We start from the raw sequence: 24,313 nt of genomic DNA on the forward strand, positions 1-24,313 counted from the left end.
ACAACAGAACCGATTTAATAGCCTGCCTGTCATGGCAGGATGTCCCAACTATCTATATGCACATTAACACACACGCGGAAAAAACGAAATAATGAAACATGGTGTGTGTGTTTGTGTGCGTTTAAAGTGTTTGTCTCTCTTAATTCTATTGGCCCATGCTTGGCCTCCTGTAGTTCCTCTTCTGCTTATCCTTTCCAACGGTTTTCTATACCACTCCCCCGTTCTCTACCTCCTTGCCTCCCCCATCTGGACCCACTCTCTCAGTCTTTATCTACCTCTGAAACAGACACACTCATCGCACCTGCAGTATCTGTCTTTATCGCCCTCTTTCATCTTTCTAAAATTAGCCCTGATAGTGTTTCAAGTTTCAACCAAGCGTTCCTCACCCAGAGAGCGAGATCCAGAGCTCAGCGAACAGGTCAGGGAGGCGTTGAACCGTCGAGCAATCTACTGGAGACGTTTCACACTAGAGTCCCTCAGGCCCCGGCTGTACAGCGAGGCGTCGCTGGCTCACCACACACACACACACACACCACGCACACACACACACACACACACACACACACACACACACACACACACACACACACACACACACACACACACACACACACACACACACACAAGTAGAAGAAAAACGTTGCTGTCGAAAGCTTGAACTAAACGCTGAGGCTGAGCACGAATGCGTGCTAATGTGTGTGTTAGCAGCTGGTTTAAACCAGCATTAAAGAATTAAGTGTGCTTTGTCTCATCTCCTATCATGAAAAATATTCTCTTCATCATGTCTTCTGTACTGTTACAATGGATATCATATTCATGCATGCCTATGCATACAACAACGTCTGTGTTAGAAGGGAAAGAGCAATAGAGAGAAGTGAAGAGATGTATAATTTGTTAGGGGCCTCCTCTCCATAAACTGTGTGTGTGCATGAAATAAAGACAGGAAGAGAAAACACGGCGTCCAATCTCATGAGAGGTAAGTGGTCAGGTGACCACGCGCCTGCACTATCCTTTAGAGGAGGCTAGTGAGGGACGTTGCTAGGGTAACTGCTTGGTATCCTAGAGACTGGTATCCTCGAGGGCTTAAAAAATGTATGAAAGAGACACCCAAAGGGAGAGAGAACCGAACCATCATCAAGACACCATTCAAACTCCTATGTTTGTGTAAATGTGTGTGTGTGCGCTTGTAGTATGGCTTTTTTTGTTGCCTTGTTTGAGAAGCTTATGAGGGTTATAACATAAGAGTGGCTGAAATACATTAGCATATTTTCACAGCGATAACAAACACACTTCATTTAATAATAATAATACATAGGTTTTATATAGCGCTTTTCTCGGTACCCAAAGACACTTTACAAAAACACAAAACAAAAAGGATACAAATGGACAGTACAGTACATACATGCATACATGCAAATACTCCAAAACAACAATACAGAGAAAGATAGGACAATAAGAAAGAGAGAGCGTGAAAAAAGATTTGTCAGGTATTGTAAGACTTACAACACCTGACGAATCACTTACAATGTAAGTGATGTTGAAGAGATGGGTTTAAATATGTAAGGGCCTTATTGAAAAATAATCATGCAAAGTAACTGGACATATTTCATTAGGATGATGTCATCACTATGCTTCTCTTCTACACAGTTCCTCTGATCATCCACAAACCACTACGACTACTACTTACTGTGTGTGTTTGTGTGTGCGTGTGTGTGTGTGTGTGTGTGTGTGTGTGTGTGTGTGTGTGTGTGTGTGTGTGTGTGTGTGTGTGTGTGTGTGTGTGTGTGTGTGTGTGTGTGTGAGCAGCTCTAGTTCCTAGCCAGCTCTGCCGGGCAGAAATGCAGAAAGCAGAAATGGTGCACCAGCTGCCGCATACAAAAACAAACACACACACACACACACACACACACACACACACACACACACACACACACACACACACACACACACACACACACACACACACACACACACACACACACACACTTTACAACGAGTTTATGTTCTCTCTCTTGCATTCTCTCTTCCATTACCTCCTTGTAACCAACCCCACCCCCGCCCAACCCTCCACACACACTTTCTATGAGCTACCGAATACAAATTCGCCCACACATGTAGAATGAGCAAGAGGGAAAAAGTGAGCGAGAGAGAGAGAGAGAGAGAGAGAGAGAGAGAGAGAGAGAGAGAGAGAGAGAGAGAGAGAGAGAGAGAGAGAGAGAGAGAGAGAGAGAGAGAGAGAGAGAGAGAGTGGTCCATTTTTTGGAGAGACAGAACAGCTCACAAAGGGCCATTAACGTTCCCTGTTCTCCATCGCCCACATCTCCACCAGTCTCCCCCTCTCTCTCTCTCTAATTACTGACTGCTCTCTCATGTCTGTGCTTCTCTCCTTAAACTTTGTTCACTTACAGTGACCAGGAAATCAAACACACTCAACTTTACTACTTCTTCACCCCTCATCCCAGAATGATGACATTGATGACACCGCTAGATTGTACATTGTACATTGTAGATTCAACCATGGGATTTTGATTCAATGACTGTTTAATCATAGGTCTATTAAACACCATAAACAATGTCAAATCGTGGTCACAAGCTCCCGGAGTGCGAGAAGTATTCTAGCGTTATCTGACCTGCAGCCTACCAGCCTTACGCAGCAGATGCCTGCTTTGGTGTCCTTACATCATGAATGACATAAATGAATTCCTATTCTGTCGACCGTCTCAATGATTAATGAGACAACTCATTTAAGAGCTTGGGGAAACAAACATGGAAGGACTGACCAATAGACGGTCAGAGTTGTCTCGTAAGCTGTCCATGCGATTTAACATATGCAGTACAGTATACCATATACTAGTGTTCTTTATCATGTTGTCTTTCCTCTGAACTTTTACACTTATAAACCATATAAATATACTACTGCAGATGTATAGTATATATACACTTTTCTTAATAGTTTTCTTTCCTCCGTACATTTACACTAGTACACCATATAAACACACTTCTATAGATAAAGTATATAATACACAGTACTGTTCTTTATCATGTTCTCTTGCCTCTGAAAATGTACACTTATACACCATGTAAATATACTTCTCTAGATGCACAGTATATATATACTTTTCTCTATTATGTTTTATTTCCTCATGTTGATCAGCTTATGATCGGAAAACCAAATCATTCGTAGACAGCCCCCGCTAGTCGAAGAACAGAACTGGAAACTGGGCCTCCCACCATGCAATTTTAGATGGGGGGGTGGCTGGGTCTTGCAATACACTATCAGGGCTAATTTTAGAAAAATGAAAGAGGGAGATAAAGAGAACAACGTCAGTTGTATCGAATCATTTTGGTTACAGAATGGAGGTTGAAAAAACGTCATTTCATGCGTCAATTGCAATTGCGCCTTGCACAATTGTTGTCACAACAAAAGGCAACATGACTAATTAATTTTCCCATTTAATTTGTCCCATCTCAATAAGTATCCCAGAAAGACAAAATATCGCAATGCAATCTTTTTCCAATATCTTGCAAACCTTATAACAATGTATGTAAATTGTAAACTCCAGCCACTCAAGGCTGTTGTTATTTAACTGTGGATTAATACATTATGCCTTCCCATTAACATGATGCTCTCGTTGATCTTTATCTCCCTCTTTTTTCTCTTTCTCTCACTGCCTCTGTTTGTATCTCAGGTGTCCCTGTTGCTATAGCAACCTGGCAGGCCGCTAAATAAAATCCTCCTGTCACCAGGAGCACCGTGCTGTCTTTTGGTTGGACACACCTACCCACCACCACCCACCCACCCACCCACCCACCTACGTACGCACGTACGTACACGCACACACACACAAACACACACACAAAAATTCTTTGGCCGCCAATGCATTCTCCTTGATGTCCTCATGTGTAGCCCTATAAGCCATGTTTGCTCGAGCAATAAAATGACGAACATAATTAGAATATTAAAATAACGACATGTCGCCGCATGTACATTTTCTAACGACAATATTTGTAGTTGCGCCCTCTCGTCGTATGCACAATGTTCCGCTGCATACTGACATCCTAATGACGCCAAGGCTAATGAGCGAGCACGCCGAGCTACAAGTCCCTGGTCTGCTTTGAAGCAGACTTGTGATCGGTTGGTGTTTTTGTGTTGAGTTATGGCGCCGAAGAGTTCCTTAACTCTTCAGAGGCCTGCTTATGTGCGTCTTCTATGCGTGTACCTTGTCTGACAACCCTGAGTGGTTTGCCTCCGGAATGGTTAAAGTCAGTGGATTTTCCCCATTGACTTCCATTGTCAAATATTGCTTGGTGAGTACCTGAAACGGTGGTCATTTTAAATTGACCACTTCAAACACATTTTGTCGGCTATCGAGACAAAACTTTCCCCATTATCTAAGGGGGAGGTCCTTGATGGGATAACTAAATTTTCGGCCAACGGGGTTCTCTGAAGCAGACTTTGGACCGGTTGAACAACAGCAGCTCATTTGCATAATCAGATAAATAAAATGGGGTGCGGTTCGCGGCCGTATAGGTTTGACCACTAGTTATAGCACCCCCGTGGTCATAATGGGTCAAAACTTGAAACTGAGGTATTCGGCCTAGAAGCTGAGTTTGATCACTAGAAACCAATGATGTTGGGTGAACATGCTCTTCTACTCTGCAATGTGCCATCTCTTAGGTGTATGAGTTGAGGGATTTTTTTAATTTCACTTTGAATATTGGCACAATTTTTGTTCTACCTCAAAGGGCGGAAATAATCAAAGGTTGTTTAGGCAATCTATTTTATTTGTATGTTTCCTGAAGGTTCATGCCTAAAGCAGAAGGGTTTTAAAACGTCAGTTGGCAGATTGGAAGGAATTATAAATTAAGTTTCACCTTTCGCAACCTGTTCTATTCTGAGAGAGCTTAATAGAAACAAAATGACACGTCTGTGTTTTATCACCATGACTCACTCTTATGGGATTTTTTTAATTTATTGCCTCTCTCTCCCTAAAATAATGACCACGATGTCTCTCTCTCTCTCTCTCTCTCTCTCTCTCTCTCTCTCTCTCTCTCTCTCTCTCTCTCTCTCTCTCTCTCTCTCTCTAAGATATCAACACAACACTCTCTAATTCAAATACTGTTGAATGTTGAATAAACGTCGTCACCTTGATATACTCCTCCCTCAGGCAAACGGCACAGCAGAGACCTAAATGTAATAAGCGGTAGAAAGAGGATAGCGCCACAGAGTTCAACCACCGTCCTTTCCCAAGGCTGAAACAGTACGTCTCCTGGTATTGATCCCTGAGAACTATTGTGGTTATCAAATTATACAGTCCAGAGTAATATATTTGAGTATTATAAAAGTCCACAAAATATTGATTTTTAAATATCCAACACAAATTAAAGACAGTAACACACTTATATTACAAAAGTCTAGGATAATATCAACAAAACAAACTCACAGTGCAATCCCACAAAGGAATGCATCAAAAACACCTCAGAGTTCACTGAACAACAGCCTCATACGCCTGCCAAACACTGTACCACCCAACCACGTCCATGTCACAGATTGTGCTGTCTGCCTGCATTACAAACTGGAGTGCATTCTGGTGATACATGCCGATCAGGGGGGGGGAACCAAAGCATTGTTAAGCCTCTGTGGATAATCAGTGGTGCCGTTAAATTGGTGCAATGGGAGCGACACATTCCACTGTTTGTTGGGCTGGTGCTGGGACTCCATGTGCGTGTCATATGATGTTGGCACCACAACGATGTCAGGAGCACGGAGGAAGGTACACAGAAGGTAGCTTGTCTGCAGCTCTGTGTGTGTGTGTATGTGTGTGTGTGTGTGTGTGTGTGTGTGTGTGTGCGTGTGTGTGTGTGTGTGTGTGTGTGCGTGTGTGTGTGTGTGGGTGCCCAGGGGAATATAAGGGAAGTTGGCCCGTGACCATTGCGCTCACCCAATCGTAGCCGTTGTGATGTAATATACTCTGACATGTTTCACAAGCTTAACCCTCTTTCCAGAACACCGGTGAAGCCCTGACACACACACAAACTGACACAAACATTTAACTGTTTTTAATAATATCTCGGTTGGTTTTGTACGCCTACTTGTTGCTATTACGTTCTCAGTAGAAACCCTGGACTGTTTCTATCAAATGACTAACATGGCAGTCATGTTTCCATGACCCCTTCACCATTATTTATGTTGATCATATATCCAAGAATAGAAGTATGCGCTTTTGATATTTGGTTGTTTCATCATAAATAATAAATCCATACTAGTCGTACACTAGTATAACTGTGGATACCTATTGTTATTGTGGGAATTATTATAAATATTATAATTTTTATTTGGACGGCCCATATATCGACCTTTGAGTGATAAAAAGTTTTCAAAATGATCAGACATTTTGGTATCTCTCTAACTTAGGTGAAGTGTCATCATTAGGTTCAGTCAATGAGACAGCAATGTATTCCTGCTTTAAGATAATTTATCTTGACTCACATAAAGGTAGCAGGTAGCTTAACCATATAAATAGCATTTTGTTAACCATCCTGAATCTCACTGGGCTTCATTCTCTCCTTGTTTCTTGTTGAGATTTTTTACATTGGTTTCTGCTAAAAGTTATAAACCGAGACTCGTCAACAATTACACATCCACAAGTTAGTTTAAATGACTGAAGTATCTAAACCCTGATACGACAAGGCTGCTCCCCTCTAAGTCCCTCTGCTTTATGTGAAACTCACTTTCTGCTCCTCCTCTTTAATGGAAGCAGTTTTTGAAGACTCAAAATGGCATATTAAATTGAATGTATAGCCGAACGATTGCAGCCATAGCAGTTTCGTGATAACCTAGTTCCTACAATGGGAGGCAAAGGTTTATTGAAACCAAGACTTTATAACAGCTCGGTCTGCTGTAGCTGGACTTGTGAGCAAAGCCGTAGAACGTTCTCCTTTCACGGATGTCACAAAGAGTCTGTGTGTTATGCAAATACAGTACGCTTCCTTTGCATACTTCTTATTTATCTTGTTTAATAATTAATTGTAGTTTTGGCTCAATTTATTCATCAGAATGATACATTTCCAGCCTGTTTCCTCATGTGCAAAACCCTCTGTAACAGGGCTGTAGGGTATCGCCAACTTGGTTGGCTACTTCAAATCATAACCCCCGAGACCAGCAGTCTCTAAAGTGAAAGCATACGCACAACGCAGTGGTATATCTGGTTAATAGGCTGGCGCCACATCACAGGAAGCAGAAAGCAGGCCACGCATCTCCCATATAGCGTACACCGAACGCTGCTGAACGCACCACCTTCATTGGTGGTGCGTTCTGTAAAATAGAGACTTTACAGACACACACTGTAGAATCTATTCAATATTTATTCTATATAAACAGCCAATGCAATAATGACCAATGAACTGTCATTATGACCTGCTTCTTATCATTTCTTATTCCCTCAAATATTCATAGGTGCAGAGGGCATCACCTGTTTTTATATTAGATTATGTTGGATTATATCGGTGTGTATTACCCAAATAGTCCATAGAACTTGACTCTGCTCTGTGTTTACATGCCATCACGTCTTTTCTTAGAGGAATTAATGTATAAATATTAATAGTCTTCTTTTATCACAGACACATATATTGGTAGATGTTATTTTCTTTACCTTGACATGTTTCGACGGATATACTTCCGTCTTCATCAGAAGGTCACACGGACTTAATGTGACGCGTTCTTATTGCTATCCCTGTCAGTTTTTGACCGGTGAACCACACCTCCTGCTGTCAGTCCGCCGCCCCCCAGGACGGCACTCCAGGTATGGGAGAGTATTTATGCCCCCTCATCTCTGTTCATCGTCTTAATATATATTTAACAAAATAAAAAATCTGTGATCGGTATCAGGATTGGCCGGAAAAAATACCTGATCGCTGCATCCCTATTGAACGACTAATGACACATGTGGGCCCTGAGGAAAGACCAGTTGAGAACCACTGGTGTAGATAGATACGAAACCACCATTTAAGTAAAACTGTAGCTGGCATCCCCCCCCTGCCCCTGGCCGTGATGTGGTGATCACAGCGCAGGGTGCTGGGGTATTTAGAGGCTGTTGCAGGCAGGGGGCTGACCAGCAGGCTGACCAATCCATCACACCCCAGTTTGGACTCCCTGACCGTCCTCCAAGTTGAGGGGTCACACATGTTGTGTCCATAGGGTGGTGATTATGTCTGGTAGAGAAATATCAACACACAATCAGACAAACAAAAAGATGCATGCAGAAATTCACACACACACACTGATATACACTTTCAGATGCTCAGTAGGGTTGGTTATCTCCACTGATTGGCCGAAATGCTTCGTTTCCGATTCACAAGCTCTGTAACTCTATGGACCGTTCAACATGTTAGCCATTCGCAGCAGTTTATTTCGAAATGCACGACCGAAAACCTCTGTGGCCAAGCTGGAACCGGTGACCAAAAGCGTGAATACATCAAACACACAACACAAGCACAAGCGCATAACACCCGATACACAATAAGAGGAGATAAAACTATAGGTCAGAAAAGCCAGATCGACACAATGGTGTGCGCCCTAACTTCCCCGTTAACCACAAATATATATAGCATTTAAAAAGAATATAGTCAGCTATAGGATATACTTAGCTACAGATTATGCTTGGCTACAGACCGGTCTATAGATAATCGTAATAAAAATAACTAGGACTTCGAGCAGTGACTAGAGGTATTCAGAGCCCACGCACAGCCCATCCAGCTACAGCCCTCTTCAAGCGATTCACGGGGGCATGTCATTACTCCTAGATGCAACTGTGTCCTTGGCAGAGGCGGGTCATTTTTCTTCAGCACACAGTCCTTTGTTTACTCAAAAAACACACACCCACACACACCCACACACACCCCCACCCCCACACCCACACACACACACACACACACACACACACACACACACACACACACACACACACACACACACAAACACAAACACACAACCACTGGTTTAATAGAGGCAGTTTTTTGTTTTTTTTGCTTAAGAGCATGCTCTGTAATTGATAGTGATGTCATGAAATAAGATATCAACACAAATCCTTTTCCTCATGATAAGGCAGGCGTCATCTTCACGCAGTTTCAGTTCCTGCCTCTTTCTGACGGGGACGTCTGATCAGTTTAGAGCATCAGCATTAGCATTTATTAAAAAATGTTAAACACTTCTTCAGGGGGGTGGCATCTATGTCCCCAAGTCGTCTCCAGGCCCAGACCCTTTCCCAAGTGTAATTGTGATTGAAAGATTTGGATTTCCGCATGCTAAATTAGATCGTTTGAACTTAAATGGATTAATAACAATAACAATCCTGATAATAACCATAGGTTATAGATTCACAGATATACTATGAATACCTAATAACAATCAGGCGTCTTCATCAAGAAACATAGGCCTTCTAACCCATATGACAGGGACTATCCTCACACCATGTGGGGATGGCGTGCAGGTTCTAGAAGATTTAAGGGAATTGGACATTGAAATTAGATATAGCCAAATAAAATGCTAATACTACTGACCCGCTTGTGATGGAGCATTTCCGTTGTGTAATATTAGGCCACCATAGCCACTGACAAAAGAGGATATTGTGTCACGATGGCCACATGACTAATGTTCGGGAACATTCTGGGTTTCATTTGCGTTTTAATGATCAGCGTTGACCCTGTTGTAAGTAGTATTGCATAATTTTTTCCACCTTAAAAAAAATTAAAACATGTTCCAACCCTCACTTCCTCCATCCTGACCTAATATTCACAGATTCCTTCTAACATGTGATCATGCTCAGACAACCATACAATCAAACTACAAAAGCTAGCAGAATTCATATTTTTGCCAATGCCAATACAGAATGTGTCTCTAATGCGTTTCTATTACGAGAACACATTATCAGTCAGCATTATGGCCTTAGGAGTTGGCCTTTAAGCTCAAGAGGGGACCCACAAAGCAGATAGAAAACATAATCTTACCATTCATACTCCAGATAATATTTATGCTTATTATATAAATGCTAAATGAGCGAGCACGCCAAGTTTCTTTTGAAGCAGATTTGTGATTGACTGAATAATGGGGCTGATCGTTCAGCAATCGACATAAAATATTCTATAATACATAAAGGGGTGCCCTTGATGGGTTAGGGCAGTGGTTCTCAACCTGTTTTGAGCAAACGCCCCCCTGGCCTTACCCTGATCCTCTGCCCCCCCCCCCTTGATTTTGCGGTGCTCACTAATAGCAATGAATGCCCTGTGAGTCGGTTTTGGTGAAAAAAATGCTCCTGTTTCACACTGTTCTAGTCTGGTGGAGGAGGTGGGTGGGGAGGAACGATTGACTCTTACTCTTGAATATTCATGTCATGCAAATGTATCACCTTTGATTGGCTAACAGCAATGTATGTCACCGTAATAAACTTCAAGAGACTCAGAGAGACGCACAGAGAGAGGGAGGGGGAGAGAGAAAGAGAGAGAGAGAGAGAGAGAGAGAGAGAGAGAGAGAGAGAGAGAGAGAGAGAGAGAGAGAGAGAGAGAGAGAGAGAGGGAGAGAGTACCTTGAAAAAAACGGAAAAACTGACCCATTAACCCAAATGACCAAAATGAACTCACCCTAACCCTAACCGTTAGGGTTAGGTTTAGTTCAAGGTACAGCTTAATCTATTTCGAAGGATCTCTGAGGCGAAACAATTCAGCATGTCAAATAAGGACCCGATACCAAGCTTCAGAATGAATTATTAAATGATAAAAAATATAATAAAAAATAAGACACACTATAACAATAGTGTGGCTTGCTTTGCAACCACACTAATATGACACAGAATAACACTAGTGTGGCCTGCTCTGCAACCACACTTATAATAACATGTTTGAGATGATTGATAACGTGTGGGATAACATTGTCCAGTGGGTTGCCTGTGATGACAGGAGTTACATGAGGGCAGTGGAAGACTGGAGAGACATTTGCGACGGAGAGACTCTCTGAGTAGAGAGCATTGGGAGAAGATATTGACAGTATAAAGGAAGAGAGATGAGGGGGATCAAATAACAGTCAGCACACACATAGACGCACGCACACTCACAAAGCTTCAAAGGTGTGCAGTCAATGCTCGTTAACTTTCATGTACGGACATACTGCTTGCACACATGCAAGCAGTAGAAGCACACACACAGTAGTGCTGGACGGTATACCGGTATGAACTGGGATATCGGTATTATGTTGCACCATGATCTAGATTTTACTATACCATGGATAATGAAATGTATTCATAAATTCTAATTTTGCGTTCATATTGTTTTGTTCGAATGTCACATCGTGAGAGTAGTTAGTAGCTTCTTCAATTTGTATTTTTAATGAAAACATACTGTTTCGGTAAACAATAAGCATGTTGACCTATTTTGTAGAGTGATGTAGCATGCATTCCTTGCACGAATGTAGCAACAACAATTGTGTGTAGGCAGCAGCTGTTCGCTAACACAGTAAACAACAAAAATAAAATCGACACACTTAATTTTATAAATGAGAAAACAGGCAGACAGGCAAGTAGACATTGATGATGATCCCAATCAGGAAAAAGACGATGAATTGTTTAAAAACAAAGGGTTTGGGGTTTGGTTTGAAGGTCTACGACCTCGACCAAGAGACGATACTTTGTAAGTTGTGTCGCTGTGTTGTTTTAACCAGAGGTGGAAACAACCTGGTGAACCACCTTAAAACAACACATGTCTGTCAATATGAGGATTACAGTACACCCGAATGCGAAAATTAGCACCTTTAGCCCCAGAGCATGACTCAAGATGAGTGCGACTCGGCCATCAATTAACTCATTATTCGTTGCTGGTGTTAAGCGGCTTATGGTTCCCAAGCTATTTGGTTCCCGATCGCGTGCATGTGGCGGGCACGAGCATATTTACCCACATTCACATTACCTTTATTCACGTTGAATGTACTTTTAACACCAAAACAATTGCGCAATAAAAAAAAACGTTTTAGCTTTGTAGTGTCAAATGCCTTACACTTTCTGGTTATATAAGGTTAAAATACATATTAGCTAACGTAATTTAACAGACAAACACACACACACACACACACACACACGCACGCACACGCACACACACACACACGCACACGCACGCACACACACACACACACACACACACACACACACACACACACACACACACACACACACACACATACAGCAGTGGCCTGCCTCCACAGTCCCATTCTATTGTGATGGCTAAGCAGGGCTGAGGACAAATGTCACATGCAGCGGGGCTGATCTCCATCTGTCCATCTGAAGGGGCTCAGTCAAAGGCCAATACTACGGGAAAGGGCAGCAATGACGACTGGGTCAACTTGCCAATTTCTTTGCAGCTAATCTCAATAACTCACGCTCACAGAGGTCTTACGAATGACTTCCCCAAGGCCATCCTCACCCAGACAAGCGTGTGCAATTCGGCTTTGGACTGTCACACAGTGGCATTGATGGAGAACTGGGATAATCGTCCGTATTTGTAGCACTTTGTAGCGTTTGGAGTAACTGTAGGTGTAACTGTTTTATTAAGCATAACTCTAAAATTACAGTTGATCAAGCATATATTTAATGAGCCAATGGGTGCTCATGATTCTTATAGGGTAACTTTCCCATTGTTGGCAGTAACAAGAAAGGAAACCAAGGCGAGGGGGAGTGATCATCGTGGAGAGTTTGGGATTGGCCATGGCTGATGTCAGCCATGGCTGGAGAGAACAAGTTCATTTGCAATACAATCTCGGCGAGTAGTGGCCATGTTTGACTCTCTTGCAAGGATGCAAGACAATTAAAGGAGTCTACACCTCAAAGAGGACAGGAGATTGGCTTGGCCTTAGTATCACACTTCGTGGCTACAGTGGCAATGCAAGTACCTTAACTTCAGTTAGAAAGTAAACACAAAGGTTACTGAATACTTACTGAGTACAATGAATCATAGTCAGTGAGTCAACTCTGTACGCCTTTACCTCATATGGATTTTCAGAAAAAGATATATCGCTACTTTGCTATATTTGTTATATCAACCTTTTTTAATTTGCCTTATAGTAACCTAATATTAATACTTATTTATCTCTACTTGACATAGACGTCATCATCACAGAGAAGATGCTCACATCACGCGGACAGGGAGACAGACAGACAGAAACCCGGACCGGCACAGGCAGAGAAACCCAAGAGGATAATTAGCCGGTTTCCATAACAGCTGTGGCCTTGAAGCCGTGGCCCTGTCAATGTGTTTCATTAAGAGCCACAGCACGCAGTATATAGTACAGTTAATGACAACCAGGATGGGCATTATAACAGGAACAATACTAAATTCATATTACACACTTGATGGTGGAAAAATACAGCAGGTGTGTGTTTTTCATTACCTTTCCTTGTCCTGACAAAACTGAGAAATATCCTCACTCAACCTATGTTAATAAAAGGACTCATGGTTTGATAGAATTTTTTTACATTTTGGGCAATTTGATGCTTTATATATACTAAGTCCGACAGCAAGAGCTGAGAAAATGTTTATTGCATTTGAGCCTTATCCTGTGTGTTTCTGCATGGGGGAGTCTGTATCTGCTTATGTGCATCTTTGTGTTTGTGTGTGTGGTTTGTGTGTGTATATATGTGTATATATATATATATATATATATATATATATATATGTGTGTGTGTGTGTGTGTGTGTGTGTGTGACTGTGTATACATGTGTTTTGGTGTGGGTGTGGATGTAAATAACGTAAGGCAATTTGATCAGACTGCCTGGCTACAAGCCCTCACACACACAAACCCACAAACTCTGAATATACAACATGCTGAAAGCATACACATAGGGTCAAGCATGGCTGAATCCAAAGGACTGCCAACTTTTTGAAGCAATCACCATAGAGACATATAGCAGAAGGAAAAGCATTGCACGAATGCGCGCACACACACACACACACACACACACACACACACACACACACACACACACACACACACACACACACACACACACACACACACTGCACTGCACTGTTGCTATAAGCCTCTATTTTAGACTGCTAGTATGCTCCCAGACCCATGCCTTTTTAACTCATGACTGGAAAGAGAAATCACAAAAAAATCAATATAAATTGGTTATGAAACTGATGTTTTTACAGATATAAGAGATTCATCCAGACACCGAAGAGCAGTTATAACTTAACCACTGTGTCGATTGCTACCCGGCAAGAGAGATGATGAGGCCCTATCACAGACATAATAATAAAAAATAATAATACAAAACTCAGAGCATCGTTTTTCATATAATAACAGTTTTTCAACCTGCGGGTTCCAACAAGTATTATGCTGACTGCCCACTTCTGCCAGCAGTCAGTCAGAATCATCCAGCTTACTAATAATTTGTGTTGGATCTCATGGGACATGTAGGAGTAGACACATGCTGCCAACCATAGCCAACCCCCCTCCCCATACACACACACACACACACACACACACACACACACACACACACACACACACACACACACACACACACACACACACACACACACACACACACACACACACACACACACACACACACACACACACAAACAAGCACACCACACTAATGCTTCTACACAGTACTGTCAGTAGATGTTTTGCAGCAATTAGTGGTATTAATGCTTGTATGTGGTTGTAAGTGCTAAGGTTAACTTTCAACCAAAAATATGTTATGATATTCACCAAATCCACGTCATTTAATCCTCAAACAGGCTTACGCACAACTGGCAAATGTTTTTAAATCTAAATCCCTAATAATCACTAGAAGCATGTGCAATTCTTCACATAAAATGCTTATTCAACACCTCATCATGGTTTGCCTCAGAAGCAGTATGGAGAATGGAGTGCAGTCATGTCCCATGTTCCTTCATGTCACACGACCAAAAAAAAACAAAATACAAAAAAACTGTTCAGTTACGGACTGTTGAGAAACCTGCTTCAAGCTTTGTGTGTGTGTGTGTGTGTGTGTGTGTGTGTGTGTGTGTGTGTGTGTGTGTGTGTGCGTTTGGCGTGTGTGTGTGTGTGTGTGCGTGCGTGTGTGTCTATGTCACACCACCATTAGACACGGTCTTGCGGAATGTGTTGAGAGGAAGACAAAACACAGAGTTGCCATAGCAACTGGTCAGGCCCAGAGAAAAGGCTGTTTGGACGGGGGGTGGAGGGAGAGAGAGAAAGGACAGAAAGCACAAAGAGTGATAGCTGCTAAATAGCTGCTAGTTTAATTTCATCATGTCAGTTACATGTGCCTACCTATCTCAAACCACCACGCAATTAAATCAAATATTTAGATATTAGATTTTCATGAATTCATGGCATAAGGGTGACAGGAATGAATTGCACTGGTTCTGGTGACATTATCCTTTTGATAATGTCATAGTAATGTGTGTCATGTTTGTCTATGCATGGCACACAGTCTTTTGCCATACACGGACAGCATTTAATTAATGTGTATGTCAACCAATTTGTCAACCAATCTTCAAAGTTAGGAATACATTCATCAGCAACCTCTCTGTAGTGGAAGAGGAATGGTTCTGAGTCCACTCGTTACCTTCTTAGGTCCACGCTATCTCCTTCCAGGACGTCAATATTTTACATACGTATGCAAGCCTCAGTTATACCAAACAGTGTGTACACATATTGAGCCTTTTAAACGATAACGTCACATTCATTTGTTCTACGAGTGACATCTGGAGTTCCAGTGCATGCCCCATGTCCATGTTAAGTTTACCAGAGCACTTTATTGATCAAAACTCACAAACCAACGTTGTTCTCCATCGTCAAGTATTCACAGGCTCACACACAGCAGAGCCCCTGGCTGCCCCGTTTAGTTATATGTTCTGATCCTGGGGAATCCAGGAATATAGGTACACATTATACTAAGGGATACCACTAGCCACAGTGAAGCATCTTAGATATAACAGCAGCATGGAGACATATCGTCTGTCATTTGAAGCATTCCACGTTAGCGTACTCCAGACTCCAAACTATTCAGCAACAACTGGGCCAGCCTACAGAAAGACTGCAGCCGGATGTAACAACTAGTTCGAAAAGCACTTTTCATATTCTACAGAGACTCCTACTACAGAAACGGACATGCAGTTGACCACGACCTGCCTCCAACGTACTCCGTTAATCTGTGGAAATTAATCGAAAATATGATATCCCTCCATGCACCATTCAAAGAGATGCCACAGATAAGCTCATCAACTGCATCAGCTGCAGATATTACACCATTTATTAGAGCTCTCTCGCGTCTCCTTGAGAGAACAGCAGGGATGGACAAAGGTGCTACAACCATCGAAGCCTCTATGTTGGAAGGTCAGTGACATTGACCCTGAGCCCCTGTATGCAGGTGGGAAAACGAAAACACCTTAGGAGGCTAAATATTTCTGTTATGATGGCAAAATGACTGATAAAAAATAAGTAGGCTGTCCTTAGAATAAATGTTTGTCATTTTCTTAAAATTCATCGAAGGCTGCGTTGTAAAACTCAAATGTAATATGATCAGCTATAAAAACACAGAGATCCTAACCTACGAAATGCATAAAATAAACCTTATGTTTTCTTTTCTTTTTATTAATTAAAAAGTTTCCCACACTCACTCGAGCCACAGCTATGTTTTCTGCTTCTGGGTATACTGGCCACCTGTCCAGGCCCCGGCCCAGAACGGCAGTATGTTTGGTAACAGTTCGGTGGTGAGCAGCTCTAAACCTCCAGAGAAAGCACCAAGAGCTAGCTCTTTGCAGGCTATGTATGTTGAATTTCTGGATGAAGATGTGGAACATGGTGGCGGCGACCCCAGCAACCAAACCGCTTCGCAGATGAACCTCTACTTGTCAGAACCAATTATCCCACAAAGTACACAGCCGCTACTTTCTGAAAGGAAAAGGACTGCTTTCTGTGCGTGCAGAAGCAGCACAAGCCTAATTGTCTGCACCGTGAACAAGTGTAGATAGAGAGCAACTTTCCCTTTTTAAAAGAATGGAAGCCATGGCAGGTTGTTAAACAAATGTTGAGGAATGCTTTATGAAATAGGCTATTTGGCTAAAGCCTTTCTTTGTTGCCGTTTTATGCTTATTATGATATTTTTTCTGTTCAGCCTAATTGGTTTAATTGACCTCATAAGAAAATTAAAAATGTTGCATTGGTTGCCTTTCAATAAATGAAACTAAAACTGCTACACACACAAATTCCTTATTGATACTGTTACACAGCCCTTCTACTCAAAATATAAATTCTCTAATTGGGATTAAATATAATCCCTGCTTTAAAAGAATGATTCAGTGTCTGTGCTGTGTTTGTGTGTGTGTTTACGTGAATTTGTGCGTGTGTGCATGCGTGTGCTTGTGTGCGGTTTCTTCTTGGTTTATATAACGCAGCAGTGTGCACAACTCCAATGTATTCGAGCCTAAGTAGGATCAAACAGAGGTCAGGCTAGCTATTCATTCTATACGTAAATTTTGTTGCCATAATGTAGCCATCACGATCAACATGATAAATATCAAGTTGTGACACATTCAAACAAAACAAACAAGATCACACTGAGAGTTGAAGGACCTTAATGTGAACCAACAGGGTGGTCATTCTTTATATTTTCCATTTTCACTAGTGTGGTTTGCTTACACAAGGCCTAAAATCTAAAAGTTAAAAATAGTTTGAAAGAAAGATAGACTAAAAGTTATTTGAATACCAGTTAGATATGTGGCAAGTACTCATTAAAATAACCTCCTTCATTGCAGGGACATTTAGGAGGCCTTTTTGGTTATGTTTATGTTGGCTCAGTTATTGATTGAAGGACGTATGAAAGAACGGCTGGGGGCTAAGGATTTGAGCATTGTGACGACGGGGACTGAAGCGTTTCCCAAGGACTAGCCGGCTCCTTGTACATTCTTATATCATCAAAGTAAACTGACATAAAGATGCACCAGTAAAACTTGTTTGTATTTGCCATACAAAAAGGACCAGTCAGATAAACATAGAGCTCAACATGAAATACACATGCTTCCCAAAATACGTATTCACAAGGCATCCCACTTCTACTCCCAGTTCGTCTTAGTCTTTTCCACAGATATGCTGGAAAAAACAACTTTAAACAGCCATGAATTTAATTGAAGAATGTACTGCCTTCCACAAGTCAAAGGCCTGTTGCGCTCAATTAGGGTTGAATTAAGATGAGTGTTGTTTTTTTGTGCTGCAGAGTTCCATAACATGTTCAAAACCAGCCAGAATGAACCAAACCAAGGGGGGCCTTCTTCAGGATATTTCTGCATTCCAGCACAGTTTCTGGGCCGTTAGTGTATCAACGAGATTGATGACGCGTTCCTTTGATGCTCATTTCAATAAATATTACAGGGTTATGCACTCATTTTCTATCTAGCGAACTGCCAGGAAACGATGTAAGGCTTGTTAAAAAACACTAGGAACCCTGCTACAGATATACATCTTATCTTAAAATCTCCTTTGCAAAAAGGGCGCTTGGTAATACAATTTCACCAGATTAAAAACCTGGGTTTCAACTATGGGGAGTCAGGTACACAGAGTTTTAGGTTTTTATTAATATTTTTTTCTATATTTTTATAAATATATTTGGATGTGGAGATTAACCAAAGCGTTATTCTTGAAAGGCTGAGCTGTCTTTTGCCTATGCTTTTCTGCTTGGCTGCAAAAGCCTGAGCAAATGAGCTTGTGCAAAGACCATGACTACAAAATGCTGAATATGTGTTCAGTATGGGTGAAGTGGCCAACTTACCAAACATTAACTGGGTACACTGAACGAACTGCATGAAAAGTATATCAACTGTTGTATAAAGTGTGAAAATAAGCAATCACTTTAGAATGTAACTTCTTTGAAACTCAAATGACGGTCAACAAGGCAAATCCAATACCTTTTTGTGTAGCAAACGAAAAACTGAACCAAGTAACTTTTACCTAAACTTTTTGCAACTTATTCACAGGGTAACTAAATGCCGGCCTCATTCTGTCATTTCTTGAACAGCAAGCATCTGTATACGGTATTTGTGCATGGTTAGCATATGAGTGTCTTTGTTCCACATGGTTGACAGCAGAGATGCAATGTGGTTATGCTAGTGGGACATTACGTAACTTCCCTTTCAATAACATCTCTTACCAAAGGCTTTCTTTGGCATTAGTCATTCATATACATTTAATACTTGGTCCAATAAGAAAAAACAAAGAGTTCAAAAAAATATCGCTTTGCACACAATAACATTGTTCGTTTTATTGTAGCCTTGTGATTGAATCAGATATGTTTTGGAAATACATTGTGCACTGCTTGTGTGTGTGGAGCTATGAAGAGCTTTCTCCTTGAATGGGTGAGTGTGTGTGCATTGTGCAGCGTCGTGTAACGTTAAAAAGCGTGGCTGACCTTGCGCTCCTTGTCCCCGTAATCCAGGACGAGCGTGTCCATGGCACGGACGATGGCGGCCAGGGACTGGATGGTGTTGCTATAGACGACTGGCTTGTACTGCTTGACGTCATCGCCTGAGAAACCATCCTCGTGAATGATCCTGCCAGATAAACAATAATGAGTTAAACAAATGCAAACACAGAGAAATATATACACACACACACACACACACAATCAAATGACGGTAAAAAGTTATTAAGCCTTTAAAAGGGTTTTTATAATGCAACGCAACGCAACTTTACAAGAACACTCACCACACATTCACTCATTAGTGCTGAGGCATGGAGATGAACCACTGAAGGACATAAAAATAGGGCGAATGTGTGTGTGTTAGTATAGGTTGTGTGCATTTGTGTGTGTGTGTGTCTGTGTGTATGCATGCATGGCTGGTTGGATGTGTGTGTGTGAATGTGTCTGTGTGTATGTGTATGTGTGTGTGTGTGTGTGTGCGTGTGTGAGGTGTGTGTGTGTGTGTGTGTGTGTGTGTGTGTGTGTGTGTGTGTGTGTGTGTGTGTGTGTGTGTGTGTGTGTGTGTGTGTGTGTGTATGGGTCCGTCAGCCCGTGTGGGTCTGCCCGTCTGTGTTTGTGTGTCTCTTTCTGTGTATTCGCATGGAAGTGCTGTCAGCTGGTCTCAAATGACCCACATGCACAAATTACTTTCCTCCAAGCATCTGTATGTTCTCCATCTCCGTGCTCACTGACCAAAGCCTGAACCTACTTTCAAGAGTAAACCATTCTCTGATGGAGGGAAGGAGAGAGAGAGAGAGAGGGAGAGAGAGGGAGAGAGAGAGAGAGAGAGAGAGAGAGAGAGAGAGAGAGAGAGAGAGAGAGAGAGAGAGAGAGAGAGAGAGAGAGAGAGAGAGAGAAACATATGTATGTCTGTCTGTCTGGCCTCTACTATATGTCTGTTATAATGGGCCTTCCTGTAGGTTATTCCTGGAAAACATATAAACCTCTGTGAGAGTGAGGTGCTTAAAATGAGGGGAGAGAGAAGAGAGTGAAAGAGAGAGACAATGGGAAGAGGAGAAGAAAGAAGAAGAACAGAGCCCGTGGAGAATAATGGACATGAATAAAGAGTAGTTAGAGAGGGTTGAGTACTGGAGATAAGGGTAGGAGAAACTAATGTGTCCAAGCCCAAAATTTCAAAGATAAAGTAAGATGTGAAAAAACTAAGGGGGATTAACATGGAGGTAAGATAAAAGTATCAATGGGATACAGTTTAATGCCCCTATGTATGTGTGTACATGGGTTTTATGTGTGTGTGTGTGTGTGTGTGTGTGTGTGTGTGTGTGTGTGTGTGTGTGTGTGTGTGTGTGTGTGTGTGTGTGTCTGTGTGTGTGTGTTAGGGCTGAATGATTTGGGGAAATAATCTTATTGCGATTATTTTGACCAATATTGCGATTGCGATTTAATATGCAATTTTTTTCACAGGCCAATTTGTTGAGATAAATTGATATTACGACATCTTTATTTAAAGGCCCACTATGCAACTTCGGGAATTTCTTCGCTGTTTTCTTGGTTTTGGCACGCACATTTCTCTACACAGCGCCCCCTACAGCTTCGTAGATATTTTACAACACTGTCGTAACAACTCGTTGACGACCCTTCCCCATGCACTTCTACGCGAGCCATGTGCATTTGTTTTCAAAGAAGCCGGCGAATGCGTGGAGCCATATCCGTAGTAAATGTTCATAAAGTGTAGGCAAGGTTATACATTTTTAAAATGGTGTATTTGTATTGCAATAAACATAAAGCCATCCTTTTTATAGTTGACGGGGAGAATTTATATCCTAGATTATAATTGTTTTATCTTAGGTTGAACAGAACAATCAGTGTGAGAGTGTTGGCCAACATAATAATCTAAATAAACAAGAACCTGGATTCGGGGATTCAGTCTGTATGTGGGGGACGAGACAGACGAACAGCAAAACACCAATGGAAACAAAGGTGTTTATATGGTTGCAACCAAGCAAGCTAGAAACATACAGGGCTCACAACAAAACGGTCGAGAAAACAATTTTTACAGGGCTCACAACAAAATGGTTGAGCAAACACATTTGTACAGAGACTATCAACATCAAGAATACCACGAGGACAAAGTTAACCCAAGGGTACTTTCAATTTCAAAAGCAACACGGCCAAGTCGGAGTCTGATTTGAAGTCTTCTTTTTTTTTCAGTTCACGCTATTCTTGAAAAGCTTGCCCAACGTTTACTCGTGTCTGGCGTCTCTGTCGGTCAGTCTCCCTTTTCTCTTCTTCTGTTCCTCCGACATTGGGTTTCTCTGTCTCTTTTTAGTCGGCTGATCTATGATGAATGTAACAATCCCTTAGTTACTTGTGTTTATATCGAGCCGGTTCCGTGTTTGGGGGTCTGTGCCGCAAAGCAATTCGTTACTTCGCGAGACCCGAGACTCCCGCGAGAGTGGGCGGCGGGTCGCCGGCAGAAACATATTAATTTTTCTCCGCCAAGATGCGCAAGGGGGAGTTGAAACAACGAACAATCTAACAAAAATGTATAATGGAACCATCGCAATGACTCCTAGCCTGTTATATTAAGGTAAATCAAGCCAAAAAAGTTGCATAGTTCCCCTTTCACTCGTGTCTGATCTCTTTTCTGGTCCATTCTTCTTTTGTTCCACCGACTGTCGCCTCTTGGGTCCCTTATCAGTCGATTGATCCATGATGAATGCAACAATTGCCTCGCAACTGTCTGTTTATATCTAGCCGGTGCCATGTTTGGGTGTGTGTCTGTGGCGTAAAGTATTTTCGAAACTACAATCTGACTAAATTTTCGAGGATACTTCCGCTGCGTCACATCCGGATTGGCTCGGTCCGAACAGATCAAGTTGCATATGCGCTTTTTCAATGGAGAGGCGACATGGGTAAATGACACACCCACCAATCGACCCAGAAATGGATGCAGAACCATCAGCATAACTCTCAACCTGCATACTTAATGTAATTTTGGCTAAAAGAGTTGCATAGTGGGCCTTTAACTATTGAATTATAAAAGAAAAATAAATCTAAATCTTACTGATCTCCAGTCAGTAACGGTAACAACCCCCCCAAAAAATACAAATATACTACAAGTATTACTTTTTTTTGTTACTTTTTTATCGCAGCCTTTGCGATTTGCATATTGCGTTCTAATACATCGTGATTTCGATTTGAACTTCATTAATCGTTCAGCCCTAGTGTGTGTGTGTGTGTGTGTGTGTGTGTGTGTGTGTGTGTGTGTGTGTGTGTGTGTGTGCGTGCGTGTTCTTGAATCACTGACAGGCTAGGCTGACATTTAAGTCCACAGTGCTAACAGCTCCCCGCCCTGCTGTTCCAAATGTCATGCTTTTTTCACAGCAACCAACAGGACAGAAACACAGACAGAAAGAAAAAAGTGAAGAGAAAACCAAAAAGTGATCATAACAACAGAGGAACCTCTGATTATAACCTGCATCGTCTTGGGGTTCTTGGGGTGATGGGTGACCACTTGTCAGTAACAGAATGTGTGTCTGTGTGTACATAATGACTAAGTGGCATTACTAAGTAGTAACTAATGTACCTAAAGTATGAATGGAAGATACTTTAAGAGTCCCACAAATACTGTGCATTACTAAGACCTGTACAAAGATTATTCTGAATTAAATCCCATTGCTCTTCTTTGTTTGGATTTTTATCTGCGACTTTTGAACCAGTCCGACCCTCTCAGTCATATTTCCATCAACAACATAATAAGAGCATAGATCTCAAACATTATAATGGCTTCAAGTAATGAATAAAGGGGATCAGGCGCGTAATGGGTTGCTATTAACTTTGTTCCCAGGCATTCTCATCGTCTGCAACGTTACGCCTGGAAGAGGATGCTTTCAGTGTCCGTATCTGGTTACAATCCTCTTCAACACCTCTCTCTCTCAAAAAGGGCGTCACCGGGGAGAGTTCAGATACAAGGGATAGCAGCGAGAGGTGGAGGAGAAGAAGGGACTTTTGATTGAGGGATATTCGTTGAAGTGTTTTGGATATTATTTTGTCGAATGTTTCCTCAAAACTGCATTTTGATTCTTGTTCTTCTTGCTCCGGGGACCGTACACAACGGTATACTATAGTTATATAACGACATATGTAATATGTATATACATTTCTGGATGAGACGCTAAAATTCAAGTTCTGGTATAATTGTTTTGCCTAATTTTCACAATTGAAACTAAACTTTACCTCTCTGACACAGAGAGACAGACACCATAGACACAGCCATAGCCAATCCCCCAGCTACCTTGGATGGGAGTGGTAATCATCTCAGGGTCTGTGATGACTACACCATTTACCGCACATCCGCAATTATACAACACTAGAACAGTCGTGGCACTCGACACACACACACACACAACTATGTCTCAGCACATTTTTGCATTAAAAAGCAAAGACAATCATAACTTTATTAGATTTAGATACAGATTCATGGAAGTATTTTCAGTTTAATAAGTTTTGTATTTTTTTATGGGTTTCAAGACCTTTCGCAATCAACTAAAATTCAAACGATTAAACAAAGATAAGTGATATAGTGGCTGAGTAACTATTACTGCAAGAAGGCCATGGCCGGTGCGAACAAGAGGGAAGAAAGAGTCAGCAACACTTATGATCCCAGTGAGTTCATTTAGCAAACATAAACGATTCCATGATTTCAATAGAAACAGAACAATGGAAAACCTGGTGTCGCAAGAAGGGATGGGCGTGAGGAATCGATTACTCGAGTACTCCTCGTTACAAATGAACTCGGTTGGTGGACAGGCAAACTCGAGTTTGCATATACACACACAAAC

The 24,313-nt window shown here is 41.7% G+C and overlaps 1 protein-coding gene across 3 annotated transcripts in view; it reads right to left on the reverse strand.

The window, feature by feature from the left end:
* gnao1a (guanine nucleotide binding protein (G protein), alpha activating activity polypeptide O, a) overlaps positions 1-24,313 on the reverse strand; it is a 67,732-nt gene that overhangs the window by 26,927 nt on the left and 16,492 nt on the right. For all 3 annotated transcript variants that reach the window (XM_030366891.1, XM_030366892.1, XM_030366890.1), the window contains exon 3: positions 19,461-19,602. In XM_030366891.1, the coding sequence (XP_030222751.1) occupies positions 19,461-19,602 (142 nt within the window). The remainder of the gene's footprint in view (positions 1-19,460; positions 19,603-24,313) is intronic.

Source organism: Gadus morhua, chromosome 9 (assembly GCF_902167405.1).
Source record: "Gadus morhua chromosome 9, gadMor3.0, whole genome shotgun sequence".
NCBI lineage: Eukaryota > Metazoa > Chordata > Actinopteri > Gadiformes > Gadidae > Gadus > Gadus morhua.